The 23,259-nt window shown below is 42.4% G+C and overlaps 1 protein-coding gene across 1 annotated transcript in view; it reads left to right on the top strand.

Moving 5' to 3' along the window:
• LOC141105641 (alpha-2-macroglobulin-like) overlaps positions 1-23,259 on the top strand; it is a 175,249-nt gene that overhangs the window by 133,938 nt on the left and 18,052 nt on the right. The window contains 7 exon segments of the mRNA XM_073595612.1: positions 4,720-4,876; positions 6,217-6,291; positions 8,805-8,967; positions 12,238-12,443; positions 22,047-22,262; positions 22,344-22,471; positions 22,980-23,070. Coding sequence (XP_073451713.1) covers positions 4,720-4,876; positions 6,217-6,291; positions 8,805-8,967; positions 12,238-12,443; positions 22,047-22,262; positions 22,344-22,471; positions 22,980-23,070 — 1,036 coding nt within the window.

The raw sequence follows: 23,259 nt of genomic DNA, 5'->3' as shown, positions 1-23,259 counted from the left end.
AAATAGTTCTCTCAATCTGCTCCCATGGTCCTGTTCTCAGGGTTCATATCTGCCCTATCAAAAGCAAAGCAGGCATCTACAGTATGTCCCCTCCCAACCAGAGTTACCAACATGACTTAGCTTAAGGTAAAGAGGCTAGACCACATTTTGATACCAGTCTAAGGGTCCACCAGCTTGGAGCTGATGTTTCAAGATATGCATTATGTAAGTTAGCTAATCTCTGTTAAAGGGGTTAGTTGGAAGCTCAACTCATTTACTATCAAATTTGAAGTGTAACTCTTGAGTTTCCACTTGTAGGAACATGTACAGTAAAACATAAGATACTCAATATTGTGTATCCTTTTTTCTTTCCATCATTGGGTTCACTTTTAGGTAAAAAGAGGAACACAAACAATACTCTGAAACATCAAAAAATGGGTCTCATTCAGTGGGTTGTAGTGACCACCAAGCACTGTAGCCAGTTTCTTCGCTGCTGCAGATTCTGCCTTTGCAGCTTAAGGGGGAACAGCTGAGGAAGGGTGTGGTAGGAACATTACAACAGTTTGCGCAGCGCTTTACAACATGAGGGCAGACAGTACACTTACCATACAAATCAATACAGGAGGAATCAGAGGGCCCTGCTTGTTAGGTCAAGTGGAAACAAAAAGGTAATAGCTGTGAGTGATGAGCTGATGGAAAAAATGAAAATACAGTTGTTAGGTGTGTGTAGGGTAGGCTTCTCTGAAGAGAAGGGTTTTCAGGGGTCGTCTAAAAGCTAATAAAGTAGGAGATAAGCGGACGGATTGGGGTAGGGCATTCCATAGGATTGGAGAGGCTTTGGAAAAGTCCTGGAGGCGAACATGGGAGGAGGTGATGAGGGAGCTAGAGAGCAGGAGGTCTTGAAAGGAATGAAGAGAACGAGTAGGTTGGTATTTAGAGACTAAGCTAGTGATGTAGCTGGGGGCGAATTTGTGGATGGCTTTGTACGTAGTTGTTAGAATTTTGAATGTAATTCTTTGGCCGAGCGGAAGCCAGTGGAGAGATTGACAGAGAGGAGTGGCAGACACAGAGCGATTGGTAAGGTGGATGAGTCTGGCAGCGGCATTCATGATGGATTGAAGAGGTGATAGACTATGTAGAGGTAAGCCAATGAGAAGGGAGTTGCAGTAGTCGAGGCGAGAGATGACCAGCGAGTGAATTAAGAGCTTTGCTGTGTCATTGGTTAGAAAGGGGTGTATTTTGGAGATGTTGCGGAGGTTGAGGCAGCAGGATTTGGACAATGATTGGATGTGTTGCTTGAAGGAGAGTTCAGAGTCTAGGACTACACCTAGAACCTTGGCATGTGGGGATGGGCTTATAGTTGTGCCATCGATTTTGACAGAGAGATCAGGGGAAGGGGCATATGGGGGAGGAAAAATTATAAGTTCGGTTTTGGATAGATTGAGTTTGAGGAAGTGGTGTGACATCCAGACTGATATATCTGATAGTAAATTAGTGATACGTGAGGAGACAGAGGGAGTGAGCTGAGGGGTATAGAAATAGATTTGGGTGTTGTCAGTGTAGAGGTGGTATTGGAAGCCATGGGAGGCTATCAGTTGACCCAGGGAGGTGATGTATTTGAAAAAGGAGAGGTCCAAGAACAGAACCCTGGGGGACCCCAACAGAGAAAGAAAGAGTAGAGGAGGAAGTAGACTTGTAAGAAATGCTAAAGGTGCGGTTGGATACGTAGGAAGAGAACCAGCGAAGTGTACAGTCATGGAGACCAAAGGCATGTAGTTTTTTGAGGAGGAGGGGGTGGTCAACCGTATCAAAGGCAGCAGAGAGGTCCAGGACTAGGAGTACAGAATAGTGTCGATTGGGCTTTGGCCGTTATTAGATTGTTTGTTAGTTTTAGGAGAGCAGTTTCTGTGGAGTGTTGAGGACGAAATCCAGACTGAAGGGGATCAAGAAGGTTATTATCAGTGAGGTGGACACTCAGTTGGTTGTAGACCAGACATTCGAGGAGTTTGGATAACATGGTGTAATAGACTCACCCAGGACAGAGGCTTTTGGAGGGGACTGCTGGATAGCCTCTTGCCTACTGACCACGGGCCTTGGCTTTTAAAGGAACACTACTCGTTGTGAGGTGTATGCTGGGGGGGACCCTTGGAGTAATGTTACTTTGGATTCAAGTCCATGTCTCCCCAAGACACACAGACTCTGGAACTCTAGGCCCAGGGTCTCTGTGTAGGTCCTAGTTGCCCATTACCAATAAGGACTGCTCCACACAGTCAGATTCATAGCAGATGTTAATTTCATCAGCTCAATCACCTGTCTTCCACACATTGTTAATTGTGCTAATTAACTGACCTTGTCAGCTAGTCTGCTAGCAAACTATTGCAGGGATGTGTTTACACTTGGGCTAATGTCTATTGTACTTTGTGAGCTTGATGCCGCACAGTCTGTTACTGGGGGTCTCCTGCTATTCTCTGTTTATTAAGGTGTTATGTGTTTTCTGCTAGGTATGTTTGTCCCATTGTTACTTGTTAATTGGGTCACCTATTGTTTGATTAATCACAACATTGTCTGGGTGGGCATTGAGTCACCTAGGCTGGTTAAATGACTAGTTAATTAGCTCATGTTAATTACGTTTATGGTTACAGTTTGTATTGTTTGGGTAATATGATCAGGAGGGGATGTCCTCCTGTGGGATATAAAAGTATGTGTTTGAGTTTCAAATAAACAGTTCCAGTTTTGCAGCCAAATTAGTCCTGCCTAGTTCTTGGTTGCAGTAGGCGCTATAATATCTGATATCTATGTTCAGACTGGAGAAAGCGGTATACTGATGGAAGCACTCAAGCAGAGTGTGGGAAGCAGCTCAACCATGTGTTTTTACTACCCTTCGACTGCATGTGTAAAGACTGCATGTCCGCTCACCCAACAAATTGAATTCAAAATACTAACAACTACTTACAAAACCATCCACAACTCTGCCCCCAGCTACATCACTGGCCTAGTCTCAAAACACCAACCTAATCATTCTCTTCGTTCCTCCCAAGACCTCCAGCTCTCTAGCTCCCTCATCACCTCCTCCCATGCTTGCCTCCAGGACTTTTCCAGAGCCTCTCCAATCCTATGGAACACCTTACCCCAATCTGTCCGATTATCTCCTACTCTATTGGCTTCTAGACAATCCCTGAAAACCCTCCTCTTCAGAGAGGCCTATCCTACCCACACCTAACAACTTTATTTTCATTTTCTCCATCTGATCATCCCCCACGGTTATTACCTTTTGTTTCACTTGGCCCTCCCTTCTAGACTGTAAGCTCTAACAAACAGGGCCCTCTGATCCCTCCTGTATTGAATTGTATTGTAACTGTACTGTTTGCCCCATGTTGAAAAGCACTGCACAAACTGTTGGCACTATATAGACCCTGTATAATAAAAAAAATAATAATAAAGAACCCTAAAGGCAATTCCAGAGGTATCATCTCAATATCAGGTTGTAAAGCCAATAACCACAGTGGCTGTCTAATCTCTTTCGTCAGTTCAATGCTTGTAACAGAAAAATAACTATGTTAAGTAGAAAGATGACAGCAATAAATCTTTTACAGCAGAGCTTCTGCTGATGGCTGCTGCAATACTGCCCCACATGTAGTCTACACTTGGCCATGGATGATCATTGGCTCTGGTTCTACTACCAATGCCGAGGCATCCTATGATCCTCAGTCACCAGTTTCTCAGTTTTACCTAAGTGTATTTTAGGAAGTACCGTATTTATCGGCGTATAACACGCGCCGGCGTATAACACGCACCCCAAGTTTAGGAGAGAATTTTAAGGAAAAAAACTTTTAGGAGGGAAGTTTAAGGAAAAGAAACTTACATTAAAATGCCCATCAATGCAGCCTCATCAGTGTTCATCTGCAGCCTTTTCAGTGTCATTGCAGCCTTTTCAGTGTCAGTGCAGCCTTGTCAGTGCAGCTTTGCCCCAGTGCATCCTTGTCAGTGCAGCTTTGCCCCAGTGCAGCCTTGTCAATGCAGCCTTGTCCCCAGTGCAGCCTTGTCAGTGCAGCCTTGTCCCCAGTGCAGCCTTGTCAATGCAGCCTTGTCCCCAGTGCAGCCTTATTAATGCAGCCTTGTCCCCAGTGCAGCCTTATCAAAGCAGCCTTGTCCCCAGTGCAGCCTTGTCCCTGCAGCTTTGTCCCCAGTGCAGCCTAGTGTCCATGCCTCCTGCCGCCGCCGCCATAGACATAGAAGTAGTTTTAAATATGGCGCCGCGGAGTTCAGAGAGACTCGGCGCCGGCGGAAGTGAACGAACGCCGCCGAGATACACATAGCCGAGGGTTCTCGGCTCTTTCCGGCGCCGCTCACAGTCCCGCCCAGTCCCGCCCTATGATGGACATAACACAGGTCCAATGGCGGGACTGGGCGTGACAGTGAGCGGCGCCGGAAAGAGCCGAATACACCCGACTATGTGTATCTCGGCTCTGTGATTTCGGCGGCGCTCGTTCAGCACTGCCGAGTCCTTCCGAAGTCCGCGGCGCCATATTTGAAACTACTCGCTATGTAAATGTCGGTCGGCGATCGCCGACATTCACATAGCGATAGCGGGGATCAGCGTATAACACGCACCCACGACTTTCCCCAGATTTTAAGGGGAAAAAAGTGCGTGTTATACGCCGATAAATACGGTATATTGTGATAATTGGCTTAGGTTTTAATAAAAGGCCTACTAAATGCATCTGTTGCTCTATCCTACAGGCTAACCGCATTTGTAGTGAAGTCCTTTAGCAAAGGGCGGCCCTACATATTTATAGATGAAAGTCATCTAAAACAATCTTTTACCTGGCTGCAGAATATTCGTAAAGAGACTGGCTGTTTTCGCAATGTAGGAAGACTACTGAATACTGCTATGCAGGTGATTTTATTATAATTCTTACAACATTACAAATGCAAATTGTGATACAATATTTATCATAGACATGGTTATATTATAAAGACATAGTACCCTCCATGTCCAGATACTTTAATGTCCAGATTTTGATGTTTTGTTGGCTTGAATCAGTTTTTTTTCTGAAATTACATTGTCATCATTTTCCAAATATTCTATCCTTATCAGCAGTTTTTGTGTAAGAAAACTTCTTTGTATAAGTTTAACAGTTTATTTATATGTCTGGGAAAAATGTTAATAAAACGCATGCAGCAAAACATTCACATTTCAAAACCAGTGAAAATGAAATATACTTTATATACCAAAGTGCATATTTAGCAAAATTCACAGTAGCGCAACAATAACACCTAATTAATTCAGTGTTCAATACAAAAATGTAATGATCGAATATATATAATATTCCATGTGCAAAGAAAATATAAAAAATATTTTTTTTTTAAAAACCCACATATTTCTGTTATAAAATGTTGCATACGAATATCCTTCTTCACATATGTTTGTCAAAATATAGTCTGCTACATTTCTTTGGTAACAATAACCCAAATCCATATATATTATTTAGTCTGTGTGAAAGTTGGAGAGTCTACAAACTATGATATATGTATTTATAAATGCCCTAAAATGCCAGGACAGTACAAATACCCCCCAATTGATCCAGTTTTTGAAAGTAGACAGTTCAAGGTATTTAGTAAGAGGCATGACAAGTTTTTTGAAATTGTAATTTTTTTTGTCACAACTTTTTGGAAAATTTAAAAATAATATTTGTATTTAGATACCAATATTTCTGGTATCTAGGACGGTCACAGTGGCCAAATACCAAGCACTGCAATCAGTGCACCAGTGTGCATGAGCTTGGCAATACACTGGTACGTCTTGGTGCCTCTGGCCAGCAGTAAAATTACTGTTGGCTGGTTAAAGAAATAAAGCTCAGGAAACTATGAAAATTATGAAAATCTTTAACATGTCTTCACTCTTTATCTTGCTAAGGAAGCTTATTTGAAACAAAAACATATGTAACCAATATAGGTCCTAGCTTCTTGGTAGATGAGATACAAAACCTTTGTTCATATTCAAGTCTTACAAAAATTCATGTCTACTAGATGTCCTCAAATATAATTAATCCAATCAACCAAAAAATTGATTTACAAGGATAAAAACGTGGTGCTGTGATTGAAATAAAGACAACTTCTTGGGAGTGGGTTCATTCTTAAATAAAAATAAAAAATATTTTTTCTTCTTTTCTTTTACTTAAACCTCTTCAGCAAAGTTTCAGTCTAATAAGATATAAAAATTGGTCTTCATTACAGGGAGGAGCGAAAGACGATGTCTCCCTTTCTGCGTATGTGACCATGGCTCTGATAGAGGCCGGTGTATCTCTGGAAGTAAGTGATCATCAACATTTAAAAATATTGTTACATTCCTGTATATGCTGTACCTAACCAAGAGAAAAAGTGATCTTGCAAAGTTACTTCCAAGTATAATACCTTTTTTCAACCAATTACCTAATAGTAGGTGTTGTTAGAATGTGTGTACAGTTGGCCACTGATGTTTCACTGTAGACTGTAACATGTCACCCCTGAACATGAGTGAACAACTGAGCTTGAAGCAGCTCCCTTCCATGTTTTTCTATGTAATCAATCTGTACCTAAGCAGGAAATCAGGTATGACCTTTATTGGGGTAAGAGTAGAAAGGAATATACATGTTGACAAAAAAGGTGAATATTAATCTTTTTACCTAATGGAAATTAGGGATGATCTCTAGGTTTGGGTCGAATATGAGTTCAATCCAAGCCGTTTAGCATTTGCCAAATGGGGGAACTAAATGACCAATTTTGGCCAGTTTGCCCACCCGCTAAACTGCTGCTGCTGAAGATGGAAGTCATTCCTTTAGCAGTGGTATTACTACCGCCACTAAATGACAACTTCCCACTGATTGCTAGGGTGCTGGGTTGCACAGCTCCACTGGTTCACAAGAGACTGGAGGTTGCCTGTCGACAACAACATCATCAAATTTTAACAACATGAACAAAATTCCCATATGATTGATATGACACCTCCTTCTTCATTGAGGGCTAATGAGCCAAAAGCAAATAGTCCCTTAATGATGGTCGATGATTTTCCTTAAGTAGTATTCAGTCAGATCTATTTTTTTGGTTTTGTATAGAAAGGGGAATAGTTAGCACCTCTTTCAGGTTTTTATTAATTGCTGTGTCTCTGTTGATAAGCTGTCCCCTCGCTATGTGTCTATTTGACCTCCAGGATTGTGAGCTTAATTATCCCTTGCACCTCTCTGGATTGCCTTCTCCACACATTTTGAAGCAGAATTCAATACTCAATGATTGCCACCATTACAGTCACCACTGGTGGGCTGTATGGAAAATCATTTTAGGGAGGGTAAACAAGAAGCTCAATTCACAGCAATGACTTGGATGTCACAGACAGTAAGTTATAGGAAGGTTTCCCAACAAGAGACACAAATGACAATACTTTTAAACTGAGAAACATTTTGGCTGCAGTTCTACTTAAAATGTATTTAACCACTTCTTGACCGCCGGCCGTCATATGACGTCCTTGACTTTGTGCGGGTATATCTGAATGATGCCTGCAGCTACAGGCATCATTCAGATAATGTCTTTTTCAGCCGGCGATTCCTTACACCATAAGAATGATCATAATGGCTGGTCAGCAGGTTGATCATTCTTACGGGCAGTGAGAGGGGATGTTCCCCCCCCGCCCGCCACCCTCTGGTGCTTCTATTGACTCACCGCTGCCATCAGTGAGTCGGAGAATGGATCCGCTGGCCCCGGATGTTTACCATAGAGATTTCTGGTGGACCAAATGGTCGCTGGAGTCTCTATGATCGTTCGGAGGCTGGGCACGATGTTATGACGTCACGCCTGGCCTCTGCATTCAAACAAACGGCGCCACCTCTAGCTGTCCCAGCCTAGAGGTGAGATGTGGGGTCTTATTGACCCCATATCTCACTGTAAAGAGGACCGATCATGCCATATTCCTATTACAAGGGATGTTTACATAAAAGTGATCCAAATTATTATTATTTTTTTTAGTGTCAAACTAAAAAAATTCAAGTAAAATTAACATTAAAAAAAAAAAGAATTAAAGTGCCCCTGTCCCCGTGTGCTCGCACACATAAGCGAACGCATACGTAAGTCCTGCCCACATATGAAAATGGTGTTCAAACCACACATGTGAGGATTCGCCCCTAACGTTAGAGCGAGAGAAATAATTCAAGCCCTAGACCTCCTCTGTAACTCTAAACATGTTAACAGTAAAAAAATTTAAAGCATCGCCTATGGGGATTTTTAAGTACCGAAGTTTGGCGCCATTCCACGAGTGTGTGCAATTTTTTTAGCAGAGACCCTAGAGAATACAATGGCAGTCATTGCAACTTTTTATCTCGCACAGTATTTGCGCAGCAATTTTTCAAATGCATTTTTTTGGGAAAAAAACTGTTTCATTAATATAAAAAAAGCACTAAAGTTAGCCTAAATTTTTTTGTATAATGTGAAAGATGATGTTATGTCGAGCAAATAGATACCTAACATGTCACGCTTTAAAATTGCGCACACTCGTGGAATGGTGCCACACTTCGATACCTAAAGATCTACAAAGACAAAGCTTTACATTTTTTTTACAGGTTACATGTTTAGAGTTACAGAGGAGGCCTAGTGCTAGAATTATTGCTCTCGCTCTAACATTTGCAGCGTATGTAACCTGTGTGTATCTGGCTCTGATACTAGCCAGTGCCTCACCAGCCACTGACCTCACCGCACATCCCTGGTACATAGATCACATCAGATTCATTATCTTGATTACTCTTCCAAATTTTAAATTAGGAAATACTGAGATTTCATACTAGTTAATTTATTTTTAGGATCCTCTGGTCAAAGATGCAGTGTCCTGTCTGCGGAATGTTGCTGTGGATGTGAGCAATGTATACACTTTGGCTCTGCTGGCCTACACCTTTACACTGTGCAGAGAGACAGAACTCAGGGCGGCTGTATTGACCAAACTGGAAGAAAAAGCTATACGAGAAGGTGAGGAATAGATTTACTAAAATGATTCTAGGCAGAAGTCATTGTATACTTTAACTGGTATTTTTTTTAAGATTGTTTTAAAAAATGTAATTTATTCAATTGCAATCCTTCTTTACACCCCTCTTCTGTTGGGGCTGAAACTAAGTGCCCCTGATTATTAAAAGGGGGAAACAATCAGATACAAAAATAATTACCCTGTAAGTGGAAAACCTAATAAAAGTGGGATTTAGGCTAATTATATATTATTTATGTTTATACTTTGTAACCACTTCAGACCTGGAAGGATTTACACCCTTCCTGACCGGGCCCTTTTTGTGATATGGCACTGGGTCGCTTTAACTGACAATTGTCCGGTCATGCAACGTTGTACCCAAATAAAATTGACGTCCTTTTTTTCCCACAAATAGAGATTTCTTTTGGTGGTATTTGATCACCACTGCGGTTTTTATTTTTTGCGATATAAACAAAAAAAGAGCGACAGTTTTGAAAAAAAGCAATATTTTATACTTTTTGCTATAATAAATATCCCCCCAAAAATATATAAAAAAAACACATTTCTTCCTCAGTTTAGGCCAATATGTATTCTTCTATATACTTGTGGTTAAAAAAATCTCAATAAGCGTATATTGATTGGTTTGCGCAAAAGTTATCGCGTCTACAAAATAGGGGATAGATTTATGGCATTTTTATTATTCATTTTTTTTTTATTAGTGGAAGCGATCTGCAATTTTTATCATGACTGTAACATTGTGGCGGACAGATCAGACACTTTTGACACTATTTTGGGACCATTGGCATTTATACAGCGATCAGTGCTATAAAAATGCAATGACTACTGTGTAAATGTCACTGGCCGGGAAGGAATTAAACAGTAGGGGGTGATCAAGGCGCTATGTGTGTTCTAACTGTAGGGGGATGGGCTCACTACAACATGACAGAAATCACTGCTCCCGATCACTGGGAGCAGTAGATATCTGTCATGTTGTTAGGCAGAACAGGGAAATGCCTTGTTTGCATAGGCATCTCCCTGTTCTGCCTCTCCATGCCACGATTGTGGGCCACCAGTGGACATCGAGTCCACAGCGCCCACTAGCCGCAGATGACGCAGTGACTTACGGGTACGGTGTTTTGCGCACTCGTGCCACTTTGCCAATGTATATTGGTGTGAGCTGGTCGGCAAGTGGTTAAAAGTTATATTTTATCAAGTATTAAATAAGTCGCTGTGCTAAACAATAAAAATAATAAAAATAGTAAAAACAGTGTATATATATATATATATATATATATATATATATATATATATATATATATATATATATAACATCTCATATTAGTCTCCAAACACAAAAAACAATGTAAGTGAACAGTCTCTTGAAGTGAATACACAATGTAAGTGAACAAATATTTTGTGGAATTTTCACCCAGGTGCACCTCCACCTTGAATCATGTGAAATCCTTGCTTACCAGAGATCTAGACTCCAAATTCTAAAAGTTTAGATAAGCATGAATGATACACATAAGATCTATTTGGTTCCCTCTGTTTAGGCTGAATAGTGTTATGGCTGACAATGAAAATCGCTCCAACTCACAAACCATAGGGAAAAAAATGGTCCACATAGTGTAAAACTGTATGATATTTTATTAAAAGAAGATGATACTAAGAACTCACACAACTCCAGATAAAATCCAGCATGTAAAAAATAAATGGTTCGGCATGCCCCTGAGGACGTCAACTCTGACAAAATGGGCAGGGCGGAGTCCATGTCTGTGATGTTACTACGCAAGTCGAGACTGTCTACATGTGGACTAGTTTCTGGGAACTATTGATTTTTTTAAATGCTGGATTTTATATGGAGGTACAAAAAGTACCTCCATTTTAAAAGTATGTGGACATCCCTCCAAATTATTGGAGTTTAGGCAATTCCAGTAATGATTACTGTCAAAGCTAAACCATACAGTAGAAAAAAAATGTTTTAGACAACTGTCACCCTACCCTGAACTAGCCCTTCTTAATATAAGTATTGATAACTACCCGAAGGACTACAGACAGGTTGTAACGCACATACTTCTAGCAGCCAGGTCTCTAATCCTAAGGCAGTGGAAGTCAACATTAGCCCCCCAACCTATCAGAAGTAACCAATATTGTTCATATGAATCAAACTAATGAAAAACGTCTAGCTTTCAATTCACTATCATATAATACATTTCAAGAAGCATGGAGCATTTGGCAAAACACTTAAATATGTTTTTGAAATTGCACTTTATAATTGTAACACATCTGAGTACTGTACCTTCTGTACCCACTTTACTTCTGTTGATCGGCAACTGTTGACCCTGTACAAACGTTTTATACAATTTTTTTCTACTAATTTCTTGTTAAACTCCTTAAAAAAAAATTGCTAAACTTAATGTTTTTTAAAAAAAAGATATTTTAGATAACTGTGCACTTTGAAACTTATGGCAACGGTTTGTGGAAGGCTCTTTTCTGTTCTAACATGGCTGTACCCCAGTATAGAAAACCATGTGCTTGAAGATATGGCTTAATGACTTTAATGGGGGAACTCAAGTGATCTGCACAGAGCCCTGACCTAAGCCATTCTGAACACCTTTGGGAGGGATTGCAACACTGATAGAATGCCAGGTTTTCTTGTCCAGCATGAGTATTTGACATCAGCGATGCTCTTTTGGCTGAATAGGAACAAATTCCCACAGGCACTCTCCATGTTCTGCCCACTATTCTCAAAGGATTTCCCCTATCATACATTTTAGTCTACATTTCAAAATATCATGGAAGGACTTCAAAGAAGAGTGAATGTTATTATAGCCACAAAGAGGCTGCCCACCTCTTATTAATACTCATGGTTTTGTTATGGGATGTACAATAAACTCATGGTCAGGTGTCACCAAAATTTTGGCCATATAGTGTTTGACAAAGGATTAGCAATGAATTGTGGTTTGAGAGAGAACTGATGTCTATTTTCAGACCTTCTCACTCTAAAGCTTTGGACTGGGCTATATTAGGGGTGGGGGAGGGAGGGGGAGAAGGAGATGGAGAATTACCTCATTAATTAGGTATATTTGTCAAACCCAACTCTAGCTTTGATGTGTCACAATTTTCTTTAAATGCCAGTTGCAATGTCTCCTTTTGTCCTGGCTGATGCCAATCCAAATTCTACAGAGATCCTGCACAACCTATAGAAAGGTGCTATGTTCAGTTTCTGGAGAAAGACAAGATCATAGTGTAATTATGTGGTGTCATCATATTTACAGATGGACAGCTCCACTGGGCGCGGGATACTGCTCCTCCCATTCAAGATTCATACTGGTACAGAGCCCCATCTGCTGAGGTGGAAATGAATGCCTATGTCCTCCTGGCTCTACTCTCTGGACCTAAACCTGACCTGGGCAAAGCTACAGAGATTGTGAACTGGCTGAGCAAACAGCAGAACCCCTATGGAGGCTTCTCATCTACACAGGTGACTGATAACATTCCAGTGCATTACGTATCTCATTGCCACTTAAGATCAAGTCCACCAAAACATAACAACACCATTACAGCTGAACGGTATTGCGGTAGGTTAAATCACTGACATACTAGTTAAATGTTTCAGTGACTGCAAGAAAATAAATGTCAACAACCCAGATGCCCAGTCTGTACAACTCCAGCAAAGCCATAGTCAGAGACAGATTTGAAATGTGCACCTGCTTGGCTAAAACAGACATCAGCAGATCACATATACAGTATCTCACAAAAGTGAGTACACCCTTCACATATTTGTAAATATTTTATTATACCTTTTCATGTGACAACGCTGAAGAAATGACACTTTGCTACAATTTAAAGTAGTGAGTGTACAGCTTGTATAACAGTGTAAATTTGCTGTCCCCTCAAAATAATTCAACACACACCCATTAATGTTTAACCACTTGCTTACTGGGCACTTAAACCCCCCTCCTGCCCAGACCAATTTTCAGCTTTCAGTGCTCTCACACTTTGAATGACAATTACTCAGTCATGCAACACTGTACCCAAACAATTTTTTTGTCCTTTTTTTCATACAAATAGAGCTTTCATTTGGTGGTATTTGATCACCTCTGGGTTTTTTAATTTTTGCGCTATAAATGAAAAAAGACCGAAAATTTTGAAAAAAAATGCTTTTTTCTTCGTTTCTGTGATAAAATTTTGCAAATTAGCAATTTTTATTCATAAATGTTGGCCACAATTTATACTGCTACATATCTTTGGTAAAAATAACCCAAATTAGTGGATATTATGTGGTCTATGTGAAATTTATAGAGTCTACAAGCTATGGTACAAATCATAAAAAAATGATCACATCTGATCACACCTGATGTACTGAGGCCCATCTCCTTTCTTGAGACCATAACAAGCCAGGAAAGTACAAATGCCCCCCAAATGACCCCTTTTTGGAAAGTAGACATTCCAGGGTATTTAGTAAGAGGCATGGTGAGTTATTTGAAGTTGTCATTTTTTCCCACAATTCTTTGCAAATTAAGGTTTTTTTTTATTTTTTATATTTTTTTCAGAAAATTGTCATTGTAATAGCTTATTTCTCTCACATGGAATGTGCATACCACAAATGACACCACAAAATACATTCGGCTACTCCTCCTGAGTATTACAATACCACATGTGTGGGACTTTTTCACTAACTGGCCACATACAGAGGCCCAACATGCAGGGAGCATCATCAGGTGTTCAAGGAGCATAAATTACCCATCTAACTTGTTGACTACCTATTACATTTTGAAGGCCCTAGAGCACCAGGACAATGGAAACGCCCACAAAATGACCCCATTTTGGAAAGCTAACACCCCAACGTATAATCTATGAGGCATAATGAGTCTTTTGAACGGTTCATTTTTTTCCAGAAGTTTTTGGAAAATGTGGAAAAATATGAAAACGCATTTTTTTTTACACAAAGTTGTCCGTTTATAAGATATTTCCAACACATAGCATTTACATAGCAAAAATAACACCCCGAAATACATTCTGCTACTCCTCCTGAGTAAAACGATACCACATGTGTGAGACTTTTACACAGCCTGACCACATACAGAGGCCTAACATTGAAGTAGCACCTTCAGGTGTTCTAGGAGCATAAATTACACATCTCGATTCTCACCCACCTATTACACTTTTGAAGGTCCTGGAGCACCAGGACAATGTAAACGCCCACAAAATGACCCCATTTTGGAAAGCTAACACCCCAACGTATAATCTATGAGGCATAATGAGTCTTTTGAACGGTTCATTTTTTTCCAGAAGTTTTTGGAAAATGTGGAAAAAAATGAAAACGCATTTTTTTTTACACAAAGTTGTCCGTTTATAAGATATTTCCAACACATAGCATTTACATAGCAAAAATAACACCCCGAAATACATTCTGCTACTCCTCCTAAGTAAAACGATACCACATATGTGAGACTTTTACACAGCCTGACCACATACAGAGACCTAACATTGAAGTAGCACCTTCAGGTGTTCTAGGAGCATAAATTACACATCTCGATTCTCACCCACCTATTACACTTTTGAAGGTCCTGGAGCACCAGGACAATGTAAACGCCCACAAAATGACCCCATTTTGGAAAGCTAACACCCCAACGTATAATCTATGAGGCATAATGAGTCTTTTGAACGGTTCATTTTTTTCCAGAAGTTTTTGGAAAATGTGGAAAAAAATGAAAACGCATTTTTTTTTTTACACAAAGTTGTCCGTTTATAAGATATTTCCAACACATAGCATTTACATAGCAAAAATAACACCCCAAAATACATTCTGCTACTCCTCCTGAGTAAAACGATACCACATGTGTGAGACTTTTACACAGCCTGACCACATACAGAGGCCTAACATTGAAGTAGCACCTTCAGGTGTTCTAGGAGCATAAATTACACATCTCATTTCTCACCCACCATTGTGGCACTCCTTCTGAGTATGGCAATACCACATGTGTGAGACCTTTACACAGCCTGGCCACATACAGAGATCCAACATGCAAGGAACACCATCAGGTGTTCCAGGGACACATAGCATGCATATACCAAGAATTACACCCCAAAATACATTATGCTGAGCAAAGAGAAACAAAAGATTACCTGTGGTTTTAGTATTATAGTTGTCCCCAGGAGGATAGCACTGGTCCAGGCAGCAGGCAGGGACTTGGTCAGCAGCAGCGAACACAATTTTTCAGGCAGCAGGCAGAAATACTGTCCATAGTCAGTACAGGCAGCAGGGATACTGTCCATAGGTCAGTGCAGTGCAGGGTCAGTGCAGGCAGAGATTGTCAGCAGTGCCAAAATATTGGTCTTGGTAGTAGGCAGGAACAAGGTCCATGTGCTGTGGTCAGTGCGACAAACAGAGGCATGACAGCAGTAACTCCTACAGGCAGCAGGCAGAAGTAGGGCCTCGTTCAGGACAGAATGGGGACAGGGGTAGAGGCTTCTCCCACCCAAATCTCTTTGAAGCCTCCGAGTCTCCAGACCCTAATCTAGGAATGAGAAAACAAAGAAAATTGTTTTCTTCATCCAGAAAAACTATTCTGGAGCCCCTCACATATGTGAGACCCCTGTGTTGAATCCCACTAGTCCAGTTGCAGGGTACAAGATCAGTCCAAGAGGCAGGCAAGAGGCATGGTCAAACAGTCCAAGGTCAGTTCCAGATCAGGCAAAGGTATGTACAGAATCGTTAGGCAGAAGCATGGTCGAATAACAGTCCAGGGTCAGTTCCATATCAGGTAGAGGTATGTACAGAATCGTTAGGCAGAAGCATGGTCGAAAAAACAGTCCAGGGTCAGTTCCAGATGAGGCAGCGGTATGTACAAAATTGGCAGGCAGAAGCGTGGTCAAATAACAAGCCAGGGTCAGTTACAGAGCAGGCAGTGGCATAAGGGGTGTGAAGGCAGGAACTGAGGATTACGGTTACCATACTTCACTAATAATTTAGTGAAGTATGGTAACGGCGGAAGCATTCACCTATACAGAGGCCTGGTTCAGAAGGACATTCTGCACAATAATAAGATGTGTCTCTTCTGACTCCTGCTCTGGTACACACCTTACATCTTTTTTGGCGTCTTTGGCCTGTTGGTCTGGGAGGGAGTTTATCTGGAAAGTGGCGCTCGGACAGTCGACTAACAACATCTGATCAGATGTTTACTGGTGGGCCGTTCGGGAATATAAGGGCAGTGTAAATTTCCTCCAGGTAGCCAAGGAAGCGTTGGGGGTTTTGGGTGGATTTGCGGTAAATGATATAGGAGTTGTATATGGCCAATTGAAAAAAATAAATCGCTACTTTTTTGTACCAGTGGTATGTCTTTCTTGAGGCAAGATATGGTTCCAACATTTGATCGTTAAAGTCGACTCCCCCATAAACAAATTGTATTGATGGATGCATGTGGGTTTCTGGATGGGGCCATTCCTTCTGGGGATTTCCACATAGGTGTTGTTGTGGATGGAAGACAACATATACACATCCCTTCTGTCCCTCCACTTCACTGCCAGAATCTCTTTGTTACGCAGACATGCCGTTTCTCCTTTTCTCAACTTCTTATTAACAAGACTTTGAGGAAAGCCCTTCCGATTTTTTTTCACGGTGCCACATGCTGGCGTCTTCTTCCGATGAAGGTTGTGGAACAGGGGCAGAGAAGTGTATAAGTTATCTACATACAGGTGGTATCCTTTGTCGAGTAGGGGGTATATGAGGTCCCAAACAACTTTCCCGCTGGTTCCCAAGTAGTCCGGGCAATTAGGAGGCTGCAGCTGGGTGTCCTTCCCTTCGTACACCCTGAAGGAATATGTGTACCCTGTGGCTCGGTCACATAGTTTGTACACCTTTACCCCATAGCGGGCCCTTTTGCTGGGGATATATTGCTTAATTTTAAGCCTGCCGCTAAATTTCACAAGGGACTCATCTACACATATTTGTTGGTCCGGGGTGAACAGCTGGGGGAATACTTCAGAAAAATAATTTAATATTGGGCGAATTTTGTAAAGCCTGTCAAAATTTGGATCAGTTCGGGGAGGGCACTGGGTATTGTCGCTGAAATGTAGGAACCTCATTATCATCAGATACCTGGTTCTGGGCATTACCGCGGAGAAGAGCGGCATGTGGTGGAGGGGGTGGGTTGACCAATAGGAACGGAATTCGTTTTTTTGAGTGAGCCCCATATTCAATGTGAGGCCCAAAAAAACCTTGAACTCCTCCACTGTCAGGTCTCTCCACTCATAGGGACGGGCATAATATGATGTGGGATTTTGCAAAATAAATTGCTGTGCATACAGGTTGCACTGGGCCACAATTGACGCCAACATGTCCTCCGTAAAAATTAAATTAAAAAAATTAATTGGGGTGAAATTCCCTGTATCCACCTGAACTCCTGGCTGGGCCGTGAAAGGGGGAACGCTAGCTTCTCCTGAATTGGGAGGAAGCCACAAGGGGTTCTGAAGTGCAAAGGGAAGGCTGGCATGGGACCTAACCCTTTGGGGCTGGGGTGACACCCCACTGGTACTTGACCTTTCTTGCCGAGGCACTGCGGTGCTAGTGGATGGCACTGCAGTGCTAGTGGATGCCACTGCGATGCTGGCGGATGCCACTGCGGTGCTGGCGGATGCCACTGCGGTGCTGGTGGATGCCACTGCCTCCTCACTAGAACGCCTTCGTTTGGCGGGCCGAGTTTCTTCCTCCGAGTCTGTAAGTGTTTCACTACTGAGGACTGGCTCGTAATTTACGTCAGAATCCGAATTGGAGAGGGAATCTGAAAAAGAGAGCTCCGCGTTGCTCTCGTCGGCCGTAGAAAGAATTTGGTATGCCTCCTCGGCGGAAAAGCTTTTTTTGGACATGGCTGCTGGTGGTTTATGAGATTGCACAGCTTTGTGCTAAGCCTGCACTGATGAGGTGGCACTAATTGATGGCACAGATGTGCACTGATGAGGCGGCACAGGTGGGCACTGATCGCACAGATAGGCACTGATGAGGCGGCACAGATGGGCACTGATGGGCACTGATGAGGCGGCACAAATGGGCACTGAGGCAGCAGATGAGCACTGAGGAAGCAGCACAGATGTGCACAGATTTACACTAATGAGGCGGCACAGGTGGGCACAGATATGCACTGATGTGGCACAGGTGAGGTGGCACAGATGGGCACTGATGAAGCGGCACAGATGGGCACTGATGAAGCGGCACAGATGGGCACTGATAAGGCAGCACAGATGGGCACTGATAAAGCAGCACAGATGTGCACTGAAGCGACAGATGGTCACTGATTGGTACAGATGGGCACTGATGAGGTGGCACAGATGGGCACTGAGGAGATGGCACAGATGGGCACTGAGGTGGCACAGATGGGCACTGATGAGTTGGCACAGATGCGCACTGATTGCACAGATGCGCACTGATTGCACAGGTGTGCACTGCACAGATGGGCACTGATGGGCACAGACGGGCACTGATGGGCACAGGCGGGCACTGATGGGCACTGATGGGCACAGGCGGGCACAGATGGGCACAGATGGGCACTGATGGCACAAGTGGGCACTGATGTGCACAGGTGGGCACAGATGGCACTATATTGGTGTCACTGTGGGCACTGTTGGGCACTTTTTGGGCACACTTTGCTGTTTTACTACTCACAGAATCTCTCTCTCCTCACACGCTGTCTCTGTGTGAGGAGAGAGAGAGCCGGCAATGAGAGATGATCTCAATTGTTTACCTTTTAGATCATCTCTCATTGGAGGCGGCGATCGCGCTGTAAACGGCCGCTGTGATTGGCCGTTTACAGCGATCTGTGATTGGCTGTGTCCAAGGGACACGGCCAACACAGATTTTCCCTGAGGCGCGCTCACGAGAGCGCGCTGGGAATGAGGAAAGGGGACGACGTCAATGGACGTCGTCCCGGTTTTTCAGATCCGCGCTGTTGCCGTCATTTGGCAATGGCCCGGATCTGAGCAGGTTAAACTGCTGGCAACAAAAGTGAGTACAACCCTAAGTGAAAATGTCCAAATTGGGCCCAATTAGCTATTTTTCCTCTCCGGTGTCATGTGACTCATTAGTGTTACAAGGTCTCAGGTGTGAATGGGGAGCTGGTGTGTTAAATTTTGTGTTATTGCTCTCACTCTCTCATACTGGTCACTGGAAGTTCAACATGGCACCTCATGGCAAAGAACTCTCTGAGGATCTGAAAAAAAAAGAATTGTTGCTCTACATAAAGATGGCATAGGCTATAAGAAGATTGCCAAGACCCTGAAACTGAGCTGCAGCATGGTGGCCACGACCATACAGCAGTTTAACAGGACAGGTTCCACTCAGAACAGGCCTCGCCATGGTCAACCAAAGAAGTTGAGTGTACGTGCTCAGCGTCATATCCAGAGGTTGTCTTGGATAAATAGATGTATGAGTGCTGCCAGCATTGCTGCAGAGGTTGATGGGGTAGGGGGTCAGCCTGTTGGTGCTCAGACCATACGCCGCACACTGCATCAAATTGATCTGCATTGCTGTCATCCCAGAAGGAAGCCTCTTCTAAAAATGATGCACAAGAAAGCCGCAAACAGTTTGCTGAAGACAAGCAGATTAAGGACATGGATTACTGGAACCATGTCCTGTGGTCTGATGAGACCAAGATAAACTTATTTGGTTCAGATGGTGTCAAGTGTGTATGGCGGCAACCAGGTGAGGAGTACAAAGACAAGTGTGTCTTACCTACAGTCAAGCATGGTGGTGAGAGTGTCATGGTCTGGGGCTGCATGAGTGCTGCCGGCACTGGGGAGCTACAGTTAATTGAGGGAACCATGAATGGCAACATGTACTGTGACATACTGAAGCAGAACATGATCCCCTTCCTTCGGAGACTGGGCCGTAGGGCAGTATTCCAACATGATAACGACCCCAAACAAACCTCCAAGATGAAAACTGCCTTGCTAAAGAAGCTGAGGGTAAAGGTGTTGGACTGGTCAAGCATGTCTCCAGACCTAATCCCTATTGAGCATCTGTGGGGCATCCTTAAATGGAAGGTGGAAGAGCGCAAGGTCTCTAACATCCACTGGCTCAGTGATGTCGTCATCGCGAGGAGTGGAAGAGGACTCCAGTGGCAACCTGTGAACTTAGATGCTTTGGTGAACTCCATGCCCAAAAGGGTTAAAGTGCTTGTAAACCCTTGTTTTTTTTTTAACTTTAAATAACAAACATATCATACTTACCTCCATTGTGCAGTTCGTTTTGCACAGTGTGGCCCCGATCACCATCTTTAGGGATTTACAGCCCCTTTGAGGCAGTGCTGGAAAATAATGGTGGCCACACAAAATATTGACACTTTGGGCCCAATTTGGACATTTTCACTTTTGTTGCCAGCCGTTTAGACACTAATGGCTGTGTGTTGAGTTATTTTGAGGGGACAGCAAATTTACACTGTTATACAAGCTGTACACTCACTACTTTACATTGTAGCAAAGTGTCATTTCTTCAGTGTTGTCACATGAAAAGATCTAATAAAATATTTACAAAAATGTGAGGGGTGTACTCACTTTTGTGAGATACTGTATACCTACCTTCCTTTTATGTTTGAAAGGAGTGAAAAGAAAGCCCCACATGAGCTACAAGTAATGGTGTCTTAACTCCCACAGTGCTATTGGCTCCATTGTGACAGCACTGATAGGCTCAGTGCTTTCCCGTGGGTGAGTCACATACTCCTCCATACCCTGAGGTACAAAGTACATCCTTCTGCTTCTTGCATTAAAAAGAGCATTAAGAAAGCAAAGGACAGATGAATATCCATGGAAACCTATGTAACTTCAGTACATTTTTTGTGCAGTCCCTTGCATCAGAACAGCATACTAAAGCTTGTACTACGGTATGCACCAAAAACCTAAGATACAAATGTAAACTGAAATAGGTAAAACTTAAAACTCCTAACATCCTAAAAAAATTCTGGTGGGGATTTGTATCCATATAAACACATCTACAAGTGTGAAAATGGATCTTTCATAGGAATATATGAAAAACCCAGCAGTGGTCTGGCAACACCACTGTTTGGCATAAAGCTGAGTGTACAATAACAAAACCTGGGAAAATGGAGATGGAATTTCATTGTGATTAGTGGGGGAGTTTTTGTACTGTATGATCATTATTGTATTTTTTGTTGGTTTTCTTAGATCTTAAAGAAAATCTGTCACTTTGTCCATTTATAATACTAATGCCCCGTACACATGGTCAGATTTTCCGACGGAAAATGTGCAATTGGAGCGTGTTGTTGGAAAATCCGACCATGTGTGGGCTCCATCACACATTTTCCATCGGAATTTCCGACACACAAAGTTTGAGAGCTTGCTATAAAATTTTCCGACAACAAAATCCGTTGTCGGAAATTCCGATCGCGTGTGCACAAATCCGACGCACAAAGTGCCACGCATGCTCAGAATAAATTAAGAGACGAAAGCTATTGGCTAGTGCCCTGTTTATAGTCCAGACTCACATGTTTTACGTCCTCGGGTTCAGAACGATCGGATTTTCCGACAACTTTGTGTGACCGTGTGTATGCAAAACAAGTTTGAGCCAACATCCGTCGGAGAAAATCCATGAATTTTGTTGTCGGAATGTCCGATCAATGTCCGATCGTGTGTACGGGGCATTATATTCTCTCTCTATGCTCCCCCCTGGTTTTTTTCACTTGTTGGAGCCCTAAGACTAATCTCTGTGTAAACTATATGCAGGTCAATGTCAAAGCTTACACAGGGTTAATGACCATTTCTCCTACCCCACGTTACAGTGTTTTAGGTTGACGATCTAATGCTCCCTCATACCTAAATATTAACCTGGTATTTCCATGGGCCCCGTCAGATGAACAAAATGGTAGGGGATCACTACGAAGATGAGTATCAGTGGGCGGGTAGGATTTCAAGTGAACCCTTAACTTTGCCCTAAATGGCCAAAGTGATACATTTTTTAAAAGACCAAATGTTTAAAAAGGCTGACCTTAATTTAGAAACAATATGTTAGTTGCAGAAACTGAGCACAATCCAAAATCTGCTACCTTCACAAACATCATTTTCTTATTCTATGTAGGACACAGTTGTGGCTCTCCAAGCTCTAGCCAAGTATTCAGAGCTCACGTTTAGTGATAAGGGCGATGTGACTGTGACTGTCAGTTCCAGTTCAGGATTTCTGGAGAAGTTCCATGTAGACAAAAACAACCGCCTCCTCCTTCAGAAAGCATCACTACCGGCTGTTAAAGAAGATTACACGTTGTCTGCCACAGGGAATGGCTGTGTTTTCACACAAGTAAGAGGAAACCAACACTCTGCCTTCTTTTTTCTTGTGTATAGTCATTCTCAAACTCGATTTTTTCTGCTCACCACACAGGCAGTCCTGAGATACAATGTCCCTCCACCCAAAAGGGACACCAGCTTTTCATTAAAGGTGAAAACACATTCAAACAGAGAGTGTCTGGGGGATCCAGTGACAAAATTTGAGATTCACATTGATGCTTCGTGAGTTTTATTAGTGTTTTCAATTATTCATGGGGGGGGGTCTCAGTTAAAACTTGGAGGGTATAACGTGACCATAATTTGTTGATGAATGGTACAACAAATAAAACATTCTTGAAATGTCTAACTCTTACTCACTCAACTGAAGATGTATTTGTGTCTGTGTTACTGTTGGAAGGATTTTGTCTCACTTCTTGTACAGAGGGGATCTCAGAGACTTTTTGGTGAGATCCCTGAACCTGAGCACGCAGCCCCCCCCAATACCCGGGGGGGTTGGGGGCACTATTAAAAGGAAGCCAGTGTGTACAGATCAACCTAGTATGGTTCCTCTCCAGGTTATTACACACAGAAATGATTGCTGATAGCTAACTCAATGTGTGGCACTTGCTTACGGATGGGTGTTGCTGCTGTTGGAAACTGCTTACCTAAAAATTATTCTAAAGTATTAGGGGCATGACAGGGCATTTCACTCTAGCCCTGCATTTTATCTATTTATGTTTTACTTTCACAGTTACACTGGAACCAGGGAAAGAACGAATATGGTTGTTATAGAGGTGAAGATGCTGTCTGGAATCATTCCCATCAAGAATACAGTAAGGAAGGTAAGGATGGCTGCTGATAAAATATTCTATTAGCATACATTAAAGTGGTTGTAAACCCTCACAACCCAGCCTCAGGTGATACTCAAAGATTAAACAAATCCTCCCACATTTGTTTTACTTATTTATCTGCAGTCCTCCCCTGTCAGAAGCACAGAGGAGAGGGCAGAGAGACTGTAGTTACAGTGTGAG

The sequence above is a fragment of the Aquarana catesbeiana genome, linkage group LG08 (assembly GCF_042186555.1).
Source record: "Aquarana catesbeiana isolate 2022-GZ linkage group LG08, ASM4218655v1, whole genome shotgun sequence".
Lineage (NCBI taxonomy): Eukaryota > Metazoa > Chordata > Amphibia > Anura > Ranidae > Aquarana > Aquarana catesbeiana.
The sequence above is the reverse complement of the archived record's forward strand: the minus strand, read 5'-3'. Positions and strand labels throughout refer to the sequence as shown.